Source organism: Pocillopora damicornis, chromosome 4 (genome assembly GCF_964200805.1).
Source record: "Pocillopora damicornis chromosome 4, jaPocDami1.2, whole genome shotgun sequence".
NCBI lineage: Eukaryota > Metazoa > Cnidaria > Anthozoa > Scleractinia > Pocilloporidae > Pocillopora > Pocillopora damicornis.
The window spans coordinates 16,608,593-16,622,469 of NC_142673.1; the positions used below are offsets into that span (position 1 = coordinate 16,608,593).

The 13,877-nt window shown below is 36.5% G+C and overlaps 1 protein-coding gene and 1 pseudogene across 2 annotated transcripts; one reads left to right on the forward strand and one right to left on the reverse strand.

Moving 5' to 3' along the window:
- The first annotated feature begins 483 nt into the window (after positions 1–483).
- LOC149047020 (uncharacterized) lies at positions 484–4,691 on the forward strand (annotated as a pseudogene). Its single transcript, XR_016185876.1, has 2 exons — positions 484–3,000; positions 3,130–4,691. The product of XR_016185876.1 is annotated as an uncharacterized LOC149047020 (transcript).
- A 2,143-nt stretch (positions 4,692–6,834) lies between these two features.
- Positions 6,835–9,258, reverse strand: LOC113674103 (uncharacterized). Its single transcript, XM_027190578.2, has 4 exons — positions 9,117–9,258; positions 8,508–8,650; positions 8,011–8,109; positions 6,835–7,686 (listed from the first exon to the last, which is right to left on the reverse strand). The coding sequence occupies exons 2-4, from the start codon at positions 8,590–8,592 to the stop codon at positions 6,962–6,964; spliced, it is 909 nt and encodes a 302-aa protein (XP_027046379.2). The 5' UTR covers positions 8,593–8,650; positions 9,117–9,258; the 3' UTR covers positions 6,835–6,961.
- Between the last annotated feature and the right edge of the window lie 4,619 nt (positions 9,259–13,877).

Sequence of the window (13,877 nt, forward strand, 5' to 3'; positions counted from 1 at the left end):
AGGTGGTCCTTAAAAAAACGCTCATTAAAAAAGTGGCCCTTGTTTGTGGTTTGACTGTTTTGCCTGCATTAGCTGGTATTGATCAAAGGTTATCGCTAGTCACATTTAAATTATCTCGAAAGTCAAATCTTTTTCAGTTCCTATATGCTGGTCTTGTTGAATTAGGTGCAATTCAGAGTGTTAGTGCTAATATTTTTCGTTAGAGATTAAAATGAGTACACAAAAGTGATTAACAATAATCAAACCAACGACGAAAGAGCTCAAAGCTCGAATTTAAACAATAGTTACCCTCGCATCTTTGCTTTGTACAAATCCCTCTGTACCTCACGGAACTAATTCCGTTTTGAATTTTTTGGCATCTAAAATAACCCTCCCAAACTAACATTTCAGGAAGAACTTACAAAGTCCGTAATTTTTTCAGGCAAATGCAAATCAGCTACTTTTAAAAAGTGTGATTAGTTAGGAGAAGAACTTTGGTACTTTGTGTTTCGTTCTCTTAACGCGGGGGCAAGAATTAGTGTTTTTTAAAATCTCGTCTCGTTAGATTAAAATGAATATTAATTTGCCACCTAAGAGGCCCCAGAGCGCCACCATCAATTTTAAGGTTTGTTAAAATACCGGTCATTGTGACGCTAAGAATAGAGACTTGAAGGGTAGGCCCTTATGCTAGGCCATGATAATAAATTAGAATAAATCATAAAACACATCTTTAAAAATATGCCTTTTGCCGCTTTGGTACAAGATGTTGGTGTTTCATAAAGGAAAACTCAATCAATCTAAACATTAATACTTTACTAAGGCAAAGGAAAAATTGAGATAATTTTGTTCCCCCCAAAAAACTTGTCCACTGTGACTTAACAGGAAAGATGCACGCTACTTGTCAGTAATCGAGTTATCTGATTGGAAGATTATGATTTTCTAAGGAAACTTATGATTATTGCCGCCCTAAAGTCGCAATGCAGTTTTTTAATTTTTTCTTATTCTCCCCATATGAGTTGGCACCCCCTCCAAAACTCAGGGTTGTGTCCAATCTTGTAACGTAAAACCTCGCTTTTGGTTTCCACGGCTTTTACCATTTCCTTTTCACAGGGCTCAGTAATACTGGACGTATTACTGAACCCTCAAGGACTTGGAAACCGCCAAGAAACTGCACTGCTCTGCCTGTTGGGACAAAGGTTGTGGAAACTGGCGTTTTTTTCTAACATGAATTATTGAGAGTCCCTTTTTCAATACTCTTCCTTGACGAAGTGGTTACCCTTAATTCTGAGCTAAACTTTTCCTTTACAAATATATTCCATGTGAAGTTTCAAATGGAGTAGAGCAGACAGACTTTGGCTGTCATTATATAATCTAAATAGCATAAAGCCCCTTAAACTTGAGCTTCCATGAAATTCATATTCGATATTCACTTACCAAGTAACGAGACAAAATGAATACAGAAACAATGAAAATCCAAACCTGGTAGCCTCTAAAGATAATTCAAAATGTCGAAAATGTTGCTTGTGACAAATTTTAAGTTCATGGTCCAATATCGGCCTCTTACTTTATCCCAATAAAATAAGCTTTATTTCTAGACATAATCCCGCCACCTTTCAAGCTTTCAATTGAGAAAAGATGACAAAGTTTTTCCACTCATGATTAAAAAAAACATAATCCTGCTTCACAGTTTCAGAGAATCGCGATTATTTAGTGCGGTGATGAGAAAGAAGAATTATACATCATCAGGTTTGCTTTTACTCTACCGGTACCATCAGGTTTGCTTTTACGCTACTGGTTCCTGACTCCAAATGGATTAGGATGATGAATTTTTCTTCAATAGATAATAGATCGAAGATGAAACTCAAGATCCTTTAGATTTTTAAATTAAAACTTTGAATACAGCTCTTATCCTTTAGCCTTTGGTATGGAATCTTGTTCGCCATATTCACTTTGTTGTTCTCAGTACATTTGAAATCCATAAGCTTGTGAAAAGACCGGTCATTGTGACACGAAGATTAAGGAGTTGATGTGTTGGTCTTTGTCTTAGGCCATGATAATTTGTAATAATAAATCATTAAAATTGATCTTCAACAAATAGCTTTTTCCAGCTCTGTTATAAAATATTTCAGAGCTTTAAAAAACAAAAATTATTCCGTCTATTGGATCAACACTTACCTATAAAGGAAAAATCTGATTTTTTTTTCGATAAAAACAACGTGTGCAAAGCAGCAGAACAGGAAGAATGGACTTTACTTGTAAATGTTACCGATGTGTCTGTGAGGTAGGTTATGATTTCTTAAGAAAAGTAACGAAAATTGTTTTGTCCCCCTGAAGTCACCATAAGGTTTGATCAGATTAGTTTTTGATTTCTCTCTGTATGAGTTGGCTCCCCCTCCAAAACGTAGGGTTTTTTTCCACAGTTGTAACCCCCTTTTTGTTACTACAGATTTTTACCATAATATTGCGCGTGATTGAAGTATTACTAAGGCCTGAAGGAAGAGCAGATGTTATTTAACCACTTATGCTTTGAAATTGCTAACGCATGAAGTTTTTTATTGCACTTTGCTGTCTGTTAGGACGAAGGTTGCGGAAACTGGCTTAATTTTTCAACACACTAAATACTGAGAACCACTTTTTCAGTGCTCATCCTTGACTGAATGGTCACCCTGAATTCTTACTTGAGCTTTTTCTCACTGAGTGTATTCCAGTCAAGGAAAATGAGGTAATCCTTTTCAATTAACAATTTAAAAGAACGTGATCCTATTTTACATGTAATGTAACTCACAATAACCTCCCTAACTCACTTGAAGATCTATATTATGTTGCAATTGCTGGACTGTTAACTTTTGAGGATAATTTTGATGCGAGTCATTAATTAATAAGCTATTTCAACATTCCACCAGAGTCCTTTGCGCTCCTTTAAAGGAGACTCCTTGCAGTTTTGTATCAGTACACTAACTTCCTGACAAGATGGCTAGTACTTTCTCTACTTCTTCCGGGATCCCACGAAGAAGGGAGCGGGTGAGTGATTTACAATTTAGAAAAACAGAGACTGCCCACAGTCTGAATAACACCTCTGTTACGCAAGCTTTCTGAGGTTGGTTTATATGAGAACTCAATTGAGTGGTTTCGCTATTACATCACTGATAGGAATCAGCGCACATATTGTGGGAACAAGTTGTCTGACGAGTTGCCAGTCACCCACGGGGTTCCTCAGGGAAGTATTTTGGGCCCCCTGTTATTTGTCATCTACATCAACGATTTGCCAAGCGTCCCTGGCGACTGTCAAACGTCACTCTATGCAGACGACACGGTATCTACTGCTATGGGTTGTCCTTCCAGGAGTTGACTGACTGGCTCAATCAAGACCTCCTAGCGGTGGCAAAATGGCTAAACGAACATAAGTAAACACTGAATCTGGGTAAAACCAAATGCATGCTCATAGGCAGTAAAAGGAAAACAGAAAGCAAAGTAGCTCTAACTGTGTCAATTTTTAATCATTATGTGAACAATGTCAGCTGTTTTAAATACCTTGAAATATTAATATCGTCTGGTTTTACTTAGACTAATCATTTCGAATAAATTGCAGGGAAAATTAAGCAAAGGCATGGTCTACTTGGGCGTATTAAGTATTTATTACCGTTTAGGGTGCACATCCTTTTTTTTATAAAAGTCTTGTCATGCCCTTATTTGAGTATGCAGATCTAGTTTGGGATGACAAAGATAATATTAATTTAATAGCCTACAAGTTTGGCAAAATAAGGTAGCTAAAATCATTTAAGATCGTCCGCTGTATTGATCTGCGTCGCATGCATTAGTGACTCTGAAGTGGATACCGCTAGAGAAAAGGCGTTTCCAGCGAAGATGTATGCATGTATACAAGCGTCTAAATGGACTTAAGTAACACAGCAACAGCAACATACTTGCAACGCAAGAAATACAGCCAATCTTAGACTCCCTAGCGTTAAGAGGAACTGAGGGAAACAAAGAACTGCCTATCATGCTGTGAATGACTTTAATTCGCTTAGCCAGGTAATAACAGAATCTGCTAATACATTCAAGCGACATGTTTTTAACTTCTTAATACATAATTCTTAATTCAATTCCTTTGTTTTCTTTTGATTTTATGTATATATATTTTAGCCTCAATCTTCGTGGTCCTTTTCGAAAACCACTTTTTGTGAAAAAGTTTCCTCAATAGAGATTATTATTACAATTGCGATTGTTTAGTGCAGTGATGACCATTGAGAGTTAAACATGGTAAGTTTAGCGTTTACCTTACTGACGTCAAGATGTCAAAGCTTCATGAAACAAAACTAATTCAATATCTATTACCTCAACTTGTTTTTACTACAATAGGAAAGCGTGGCAATTTTGTTGAAGTAAATAACGTGTCCACTGTAACTGAACAGGAAACATGGACACTACATGGTAGTGTTTAATGCGATATTCATTTATCAAGTATGGGGGTGTTAAGAATACAAAATTATAGAAAATCCAGACCTGGTAGCCTCTAAGGATAGTTTAAAATATGAAAAATGTTTCTTGCAACTGGTTTTTGGTCCAATATTGGCAGCTTACTTTATCCCTATAAAATTAGCTTGAAAGAGGTATCAAATTATTCCTGACCATTAGCTTAAAAGCCTTGAATAGAGAAAATGTGGTAATATTTTTCCACTCATGAGTTAAAAGAACGTAATCCTATTTCCCGGTTTAAGAGATTTAGTGTAACAGAAATTGCAATTAATTAGTGGACGAAGAGTTATACATGGTAAGGTTAGCGTTTACCCTACTGGTATGACTGTATCTAATTCCAAATTAGTTAAGATAGTAGATTTTTCAATTTAAATAATAAATATTTAAGATAAAAGTTCTAGATCCCTAAGATTTCTGCATTCAAATCGTTATCGTCATTTTCACTCATGACATGGCTAATTTTTTAGTTACTTTGGTTTTAATCGTCTTATAATAGTGAAGTCAATTCTTACTGTTTTGAATTTTTCTCAAAGTTTTCGATATCTTTGTTATTCCGAAGGAAACTTCATTGTGTTTTAAGGTACAAAAATGCTAAAGAGTAAATATTGAACCAAAAAGAAGCGAGCCGGGAATACCAATTTAAGAGAACTGCTGATTGCTGGAGAAATTTAAGGTGATTACTTCAAAATGTAGCACCTAGTCTTTATTTGAACGTGAAAGATCAGTCCTGTTTATTTCATATCGAGGTATGATTAAACAGAACTAAATCCTCTGAGGTAGGTTTCTGAATAACACCTTGGCCTTTATTGAACTTTTGCAACATAGTAACGAAAATAAGTGCTCGTTGAGGGTGTGTAGATCATTATTGTGTAAAAATTTCTTAGGCTAAAGATAGGGTAAATCATGTCCAATTGGCCCGAGGTCTTTGTAGTACGGAACTCGCTGCTCTCGGTCCGTATTAAAACCACAAAGTGTCTAGCTATGTTCACCAGTACGGCGCGGCTTGAGCAAGCGAGTTTAATAAGTAAAGATTATTATGTGGTAGTCGGACCAAACTTGTTTAATCAAAATTTGTTCACAGACAAAATAACGACCGAGTGAGAACCGATCAGAACGCTCGGATTTACCTCAGGAATATCTTGTCATATAATTTTGATGAATATTATTAGTATTATAGATCAAAAATTTATTTGAAGGCTATAAATGTGAGGGTGTTCAGCTGAGTCATTCTGCAGAGCTGACTTTACAAAAAGGCCACCGAACATTAACAAAAGCAAAAATGACGTAAATCCTTCCACAATTTTTGAGATTCACATACTTTACAAAAGTTTGGATGGAAATGAACAGAGGTCAATGTTTTTCATTTTCAATAATTCGTTCTGCAATTCGTTCTGTATTGTTTTTTTTTTTAATAAAGCAACGCAACTTTTATTTTAGATCAAAACCGATCACTATGGGCCTGAGAAATCCTCCGGTTCGTTCTTTCCAATACTTTCGTCATAGAGGCCCCCGATTTCCATACTGAAATCAGTTGTGATGCTTTATTGAGTACTTCTTTCTTTGTATTTTCTTTCAAACTCTTAGTTAAAACGTCGTGCCTTCTCTCCTGACCTATTCGCCATTTCGATTTGTTGTACATTCGCGACTTATCTGTCTATCAACTTAATTTCAACTTTCTACCCTAAATTTCAACTTTCGCACTCATTTTTAATGTTCTGCACTGTTTGATCACGAGATTAACTGAAGAGTTCTCAGCTAATGAATATGCTGAAATTTTTTGCATGGATACTGTAATTGAGTGTGTGTTTTGGCGATATGTCGATTGTACGATTTTGTCTCTGAGTCTTCGTTTAGTGATGCGAGTTTGAAAAGATGAAAGATAGTTTCAGATGGGTGCTCTTGTTTAAAGGAAAATAATTCAGAAGAGTATGTTTTAAAAAAAAAAAACTTTGGAAGGAAGTCTTTTTAGTTTCTTTAGAAATCCTTACCAACTACTTTGGAAAAGTTTAGGAATATTTTCTTTTGTTTGATATATTCCTCGCAACATTCAGCTGAGAGTTGCCACATATTCAGATTTTTTTCCACCTCTCTCATTTCTCCATTCAATAAGGTAAGAATAGTCGATGTGTTATACATTTCTTAAAAATTATCCATGTTAATAATTCTATTTTAATAATTCTATTACCACAACAGCGATGTGATAGACTTCTCTGAAGGTCACAATTTCTTGACGGCATTGAACTCCTGATATCTCTCTCTTGTGAGAGGTAAGGACTCAGAGCGCAAAGTCACGACGTGATACAGACCCTTTGATTTTGACTTAAACATGCACTTTTTCATACCTGATGTAACTCATTATTATGATTATCGCGTGAAACGTGAAACTTCAAACATGCTTTTAATTCAAATGAATATTAACAAGCACGATTTAAGCATTTTTAGAAAGGTGTAGAAGGTGCTGGATTATTAAATAATTAAGGGTGATCAGCTTTACAAGGTACAAGTTTTACAGCTGTTGGATGGGTAAAGCAGGTTGGTCGCCTACTTCTCGGAGGAGATTCAGCTCATGTTTCAATCCTCGCCAGAAAATTAGAAGGGCTCTCTGTTCGGTGATGTCTTTAATTTCATTTACAAATTTTTCCGTTGAGCTCTCATCATCACGCCTGTTTTCTTTAAAAAAATCTTCCTCGTACACATTGCCCGCTGGATTTTGCACTTCTACTCTAGCCAACTCAGGATACAGCATACTACATGGAAGCATGGCTAATGCGAGGTGTTCAGGACCAACGTTACTTAGGAACTCCTTGTAAGCTTGGAGTGCTCTACCCTCCTGGCCTTCCCCCGATAAAGCTTTTTCCCGGATGAAATTCTCGTGAAGATGATAAAATTTCGTGGACTGTCTCCAATAAAAATTAGCATACTCTTTATTGTTGTGGTCATCCATTTTCACTGCAGCGAGACGATATACATCGGCCACATGGTAGAAATATGCAGCATCTTGTTCAAGAAAGTTCCTATAGTTGCTCAAGGGAAATTTTCCTTGAGCCATTCCTTTGATAAACGTGGTGGACAATGCTTCTTTGATGATCTTTTGGCTGGTAGGATTCATAAACAGCTTTTTGCTAAATGGAGTGTAAAGTATCAGGGATTTTTCCAACGTCTTTTCCCCCACATCTTGAAACTTGTTATGAGAAAGAACTCTGTTGGGTGTCTTGAAATGCCATTTACCCTCTACAAAGAGATGTAATGCGATTGATGACATTTTTTTTAAAAGAAGCTAATTTCATTGGATTCGTTTTGTGAGGGCCATTTGGTGATTCTCTCTAGGCAAAGATAGAACTACGCACGAATGCGGATCAAGTAACAAAGACCTGTTTAAGAGATGCAACTGTTTGAAATTCAATTAACGGTCTTAAAATCAAAGCGGGCAGTTAGGGGGATGAGATAGATAGCAGTGCCCTATGATTCTCAATTGATCAATTACAGAAACTTGTAGAAGGGATTTCTGTGTTGCGTTTGGGCTCTATGTATATTTTAAATGTGTACTCATCGTACCTTGCAATGGGTCTTTCCACTTCTTTTGAAGTTCAGTTCGGTTGCTTGATACGGCAAGTGCTTCCCTTTTTATCAATGAGGGCCATTCGGTAGCGGTTTCTTTTGTTCAGGAAACAGAAATCAATTATCATTTAAAAGTATCTTTGAAGCAGAGCGAGGCAATATGTTTGCTCAACTCGGCGATTTACTTCAATAATTACTCCAGAAATATCCAGTATGATAGATTTTGCGCCTTTTCTCGGTAAAACCATCATATCCGAATTCATGGTGTCATAGATAATTTAATTGTCGATGAAATAAGAGAAAAATAAATAAATAAACGAAACCTGAAAAGGGGAAAAAAAGACTCTCTGGCTCTATATTTCCTACTTTCGCCACATTTTGGACGCAGTTTGCGACTGAACGTGTGGGTATTAATTACATACAAATTTAAAATAATGGGATACAATTATAGACTTTCCCTCCTTAGCTAAGTAAATGCCTTTAAATGTTCTTACCAACTGCAGGAACGTTTCTCGCAGTGATGATAGTTGCCACAAACACTGTTACAGCAAGAAGGATCCAAAATTTCACAACTACCATTATGCCAGCCTTGAATGTAGGGTAGGAAGATCGTCGAGGTGCCAAAATTTCACGTGTACTGAATAAGTAAGTAAAACATAGCGAAAAAGGATTTTATTTTTATAATTTTATTGAAACTATAGTTGGAAAGTATTCACCGGAGTAGAGGTCATTAGGGAAGCATGTATCGTCTGCTTTTCATCGATGCTATATCGAATGATAATTTACTCTTCGCCAGAGCTCCAAACTCACCCGTGAGCTTAGTCCCTCCCCCTGTCTAGTCCTTTTTTCGAATGGATTATAGACAACATTTTCATGAAAGTGTAATGGGAAAAGCCTTTATCGTCGTTTCCCCTTTTTACTACAGCTTAAAAAATTAAGTTATTTCTACTTAAACTATTCAAAAGAAGTTGAATTTTGTCGAGATATTTCCCTTGAGAAACTCTAGTTAAAAGAATTAGGAGGAAATTGTCTAATTATGAAGCTCAGTTCATCCATATTTTCGCGATAATTCTGGTTAAATCCCATATCTAATGGTCACTTACCAAGTATGAATGTGTCAAAGATACAGCCACAATATGATGAAGTAAACTTGGTAGCTCCTAATTATGGTTCAAAAGGTGATAATGTAATGGTTGTAGGTCTATTGTCCTTTAATGGGTTTTTACCTCATAACTTTGAAATTAGCACTATTTTAGAAAGGAAATTTTTTTTCCACCTGCTTAAAAGCTTTTAAATAAGAAAATTACTGAATGGAGTCAGCTAGAATTACAGCTGAAGATTTTAAAGAATGTTAATTCATGACAAAGTCTCAAGGAATCTCGGGGAGTTGCTAAAACACCTGCACCTCAAACAACAACATATCCCTTGATGAATTCTTAAAACGTCGTGGGAAGTTTTAGTAATATAAGTCATGTTTTGTCTCCCCTTGATGCGAGATTTTCCTGAGGAAAATGGCCACACGATTCTGTGGTATGAAACAGTTTTTTTTTACTGGGTCTTGCCATTTACAATTCTTCCGTGTCATAAATACACTTACCCTGGTAATAAAAAAGAATTACTTTAACTAACTCGGAAATCTCTACAATTAAAATTTGGAATTGCTTTTTCAATGTAAAGAAAATTTGAATTTGCTGAAAATTTCAACGAAGTCTTAATTTTTAGTCTTATTCATTAATGTCAACTCATCATTGCAATTTTTGGCAGTATTTATCATTGCTAAATTTAATCTAGTTAGAGTTGAACAGAGATCAAATAAAATATTTCAGCAGACATCATCTGTTTGGAATATTGCAAGAGAAGTTGCAGTTTATCGAGACGTTTTCCTTGAGAAAGGAAAAAAAAAAAAGGAAAATAATCTCGGAAGACTTAAAAAGAAATTGTAGAGCCTCAAGCTTGCTTGATTGATGATCTGGTGAGTTTTGACGGTGACTTATCAAGTACGGATAAGTCAAGGATACAGGAATAAAGATGAGCCAAACTTGCTAGCTCCTGACTAGTTTTAAAGGCAATGATTATATTTCTACATTTATGATCTAATTTATTGACATATTTTTCTATAGAAAGATATTTTAAGGTAATCCACCTGCTTAAAAGTTTCAAAGTGATAAACATAGTGAACAAAATCAGCCTAAATTACAGCTTATGGCACACGAGAACGTTAGCTTGTTTCAAACTTTTCCGCTCAAGAAAAGTGGCTCAACAGGATAACAATAGGCTTTGTTATAATGACCCTCTAAGGCCATTTTTGAGGGATTTGTCGAAGTTTCCGATTAGCATACGAGCGGGAAATTTAAACGCTTGGAAAGGCTGAAGGAAAGATAACGAAAAGAACAATTGAGGGGAGAAAATAGCAGCGAGAAAGTTGGAGGGGGAACTTTTGCTTTCTCGCTCGACGGACTATCGAACCACGACTTCGCCGCTCTCAGATTTATCTTTCATAGCATGAGAGCAGTTCAAATCTCGCGCGTGCTACGCAAGTTAGACCTAATTCTTTGTGTGCATACTAAGTAACTGTAATAGGACTGAGTGGAGTCCAATTCGGTCTGTAACACGGAAGTCCGTGTTGTTTATCACGAGCATGAAAACAAACTGTCCGATAGAAAAAAAAAAAAGGCACGCAGAGAGAGGTTGAAAATACACCGACTCTTTCGCGTCGCTTCTGACAAAATCCCTCAGCGCTACAAATAACAAAGGGACTATTGTTTAAGAATGGCTGCTGTCAGGATCGAGAATCGTCCATCAACGACCATTTTGGTGCATTGCTCATATTTTACTCAAAGATACCCTTTGATAAACTATTTTCAAAAATCATGTTTTTAAGTTTCAGCGATTCTTAAATTTTCATAAATTTGCGAAAATCTGAAAGCCCCGTGTAAGGCTTAAAATGGAATCAATCAACACCAAACTTCACACGATATTAGGAAAGCTATTTTCATTCAATTCTAATCAGTAATTTTTTGGGGGGCACATCAATTTGAGGATTGTTTAAGCCGTTGAACAGACTGCATAAAATGGCGGCAAAAAACGGGTGATATTTCACGCGAAAGAAATGTACCTGGTAACACATATTTTAGATTTTCAACAATATATTCGTAGAATATTCCTATTTTTCATTCACTGTGCAGAGTTTGATGCTCGGAATCGCATTGCGCCCCTTCGAAAATGGCAGAAGTGTTTGTGACTTGAGCGAGCAAAATGATGCAAAGTGTGTAGACAAACAACAAGGTAATTTAATCATGTTGAGTTGTTAAATCTCCAAATTAAATCCGGTCTCCGCTGTGTCGGCTTGTAGCTTGGAAAATATAAAAAGACAAGTAAACTATTCCATAAGATATTTGAAAAGGTTCTACAAAGTAGTTTTGGGCTAAAAATCTGTAAGTGAAGTACATATTTCATAAGCACCATCTCACACAAGTAATGCAAAAGATATATTCGAGAGAAGTTACTTAGTAGATTAGTATTTGATTCCATGCTGATAAATTAGATATTTTTTTATCTTCTACTTTGGGAACTAATTTTCTGTAGGTATAAATACATGGAAAGGCGACTTCTGACCTTCAAAGAAATTAAATGCAAGACGACAGTTGTTATTATCCAGGTAATTAACAATGTCACGCAACGTAACGCCATTGGAAACTTGTTAAGGGTGCTGAAACATACCCGCGTAGAAACCGCAAATGAAATAACGATGTCGTTAAATTAGAGAAAAAAATCCCGCATTTCAAAATGAGTGCAAAGAAATGTAGGTTGAATACTCTCACGTCCGTCAGTTTGCATGTGTCGGCTACCAGATGAGTAAACTTCATTACCGATGTGAAGACCAGAATAGGAAAGTGAGGGTCAATATTGGCATAATTTTTATCAAATCATATTCTCATGATACGATGACGATAGTGGTGCTATTTTGTCGTTTCTCACGATGATAAAATTAATCTAATTACTTTAGACTGAAAGTGATCCTTGAAGACTCCGGGGAATCATATCGCTTTTTTATCTCCTTTCTGGAATTACGGGAGTATAAAGCCTTCTGACTGCGCTTTCATTTCGCTTGAAAACAGAGATTCTTCGTAAAAGAGGCTTTGTTAGGAAAATGCGACTAGAGAAGCCTCCAAGGGTTTAGTACTTCTGCTAAGAAACGCTGCGGAAAAAAGTTAAGAAGTAGCAAAATGATGGTGTTCCCATCTTCTTTAGTGACGCTGCGTGTTTTAATTGTAAGGCAGGGTATAGTCCAAGCCTCAGTATTTGTGTTATCGATAAATTGTCCTCTAATCGGTCTTGAAATAAATAATTGTCAAATACCTTCCACTTTAGGTCAGGCCTCTTATGCGTGCCAAGTTTCGCTGCCTCGCCGGGTAAAACTTTGTATGCTAAGTAAAAAAGGGTGTCTGTGGTTGGATCAAAGAGAGATTCAAAATAAGGGGGCGTTCCTTGCCGAATTTCTGTCCCTCGATTAATGTTAGGAAGGCCAACTGGACGTTTGCCTCCAACGAAAAAAGGGGGAACAGTGGGTCCGCCCCAGAGAAATCTTTTTCATTCATTTGGCGGTTCCTCTGAAGGAAAATCACACATAATCGATTACAATAGTGCAAAGCGAGAATAAGGTAGTTTTATCGGTTTAATTTAACAATTTAACCGAAATTAATTTGACCGATCATGTATATTTAGATCGATAACAGTGACCTAAAGTTATGAGAACTGAGCGGTATCACCATTAGAGACGAGGAGTACCTTATCTGTCAGTCGGGTCGTAAACGAATTCTGGTTTTGTGAAGCTAATTCGTTACTTCTATCTGGACGCTTTTTGTGGGAAAACTCAACTATAGTAAAAATCCATGTATAACAACTTTAACTGAAATTTTCCAGTTAAGCACTCTCCACATGAGAACCATTTTAGGCTAAAATTTCAATACAGGTTCTTATTTTTAGAGTATAGAGTTTTTCCAAATATATTATAGTATACTACATTCGTAACAAAAAGGGAACAAAAACTAGCCAGAACACTGGCAGTGTTATACGATCACAGTACTGTACTGTCAATGCGTCAATAGTTGTGCAACATATCCAACTGTTTTAGAAGTCAACTGTGTAGAGCAGGGCACTAAAAGGCTAGAATACAGCTCGGTGTCACACCCACACCCACGTATAAAAGTTTCTCTTTTTCAATTAAGGGATTAAGAATCTGATTTAGAACATAAGTAGTCTAATTTCATTGTAAACACCATCTGCCTAAGAACCTTGGATGGAGGTTAACTTAAAAGAACCTTTTTTAACTTTAACTTAAGAAAACGGTTTTTTCTGTAGCTGTCGATAGCTTGGATGGACTGGTTTCGAATCGCTGGGTGAGGTAACTCGTTTTCATCGGCCTCTTAGTTCTGGTAATATTTTCGAAAGTTGTTTGAGGGTGCTGGTAGCCTGTCTTAAGTCAGTTGATGAAGGTTTAATCACCTTTGGGAATTGATAGAAGTCAAACAACATTGAAAATTTCCTTTTCTAGACCACGAGACCACCAGACGAATTTGGCAACGACCATACATGACGCTTAGAGTTAAAATTACGACAACAAGTTCCACAATATATATATTTTTTCATTTAGAACGCAACGGATAATCAACACCCACGACCGTGACGCACCGTTAAGGGGAAGTACGTAGTCACGACTAGAACACACTCCTTTAAAGACGAATCTTTCAACAATCAGGACACAAAAAGTCAATTTATGCGGCGAAAAAACAAGTCTAGACGTGTCTTTTTCTTCGCAGAAACAACCACACGAACGACTAAATTAGATAAAAGACGCGGGAAAC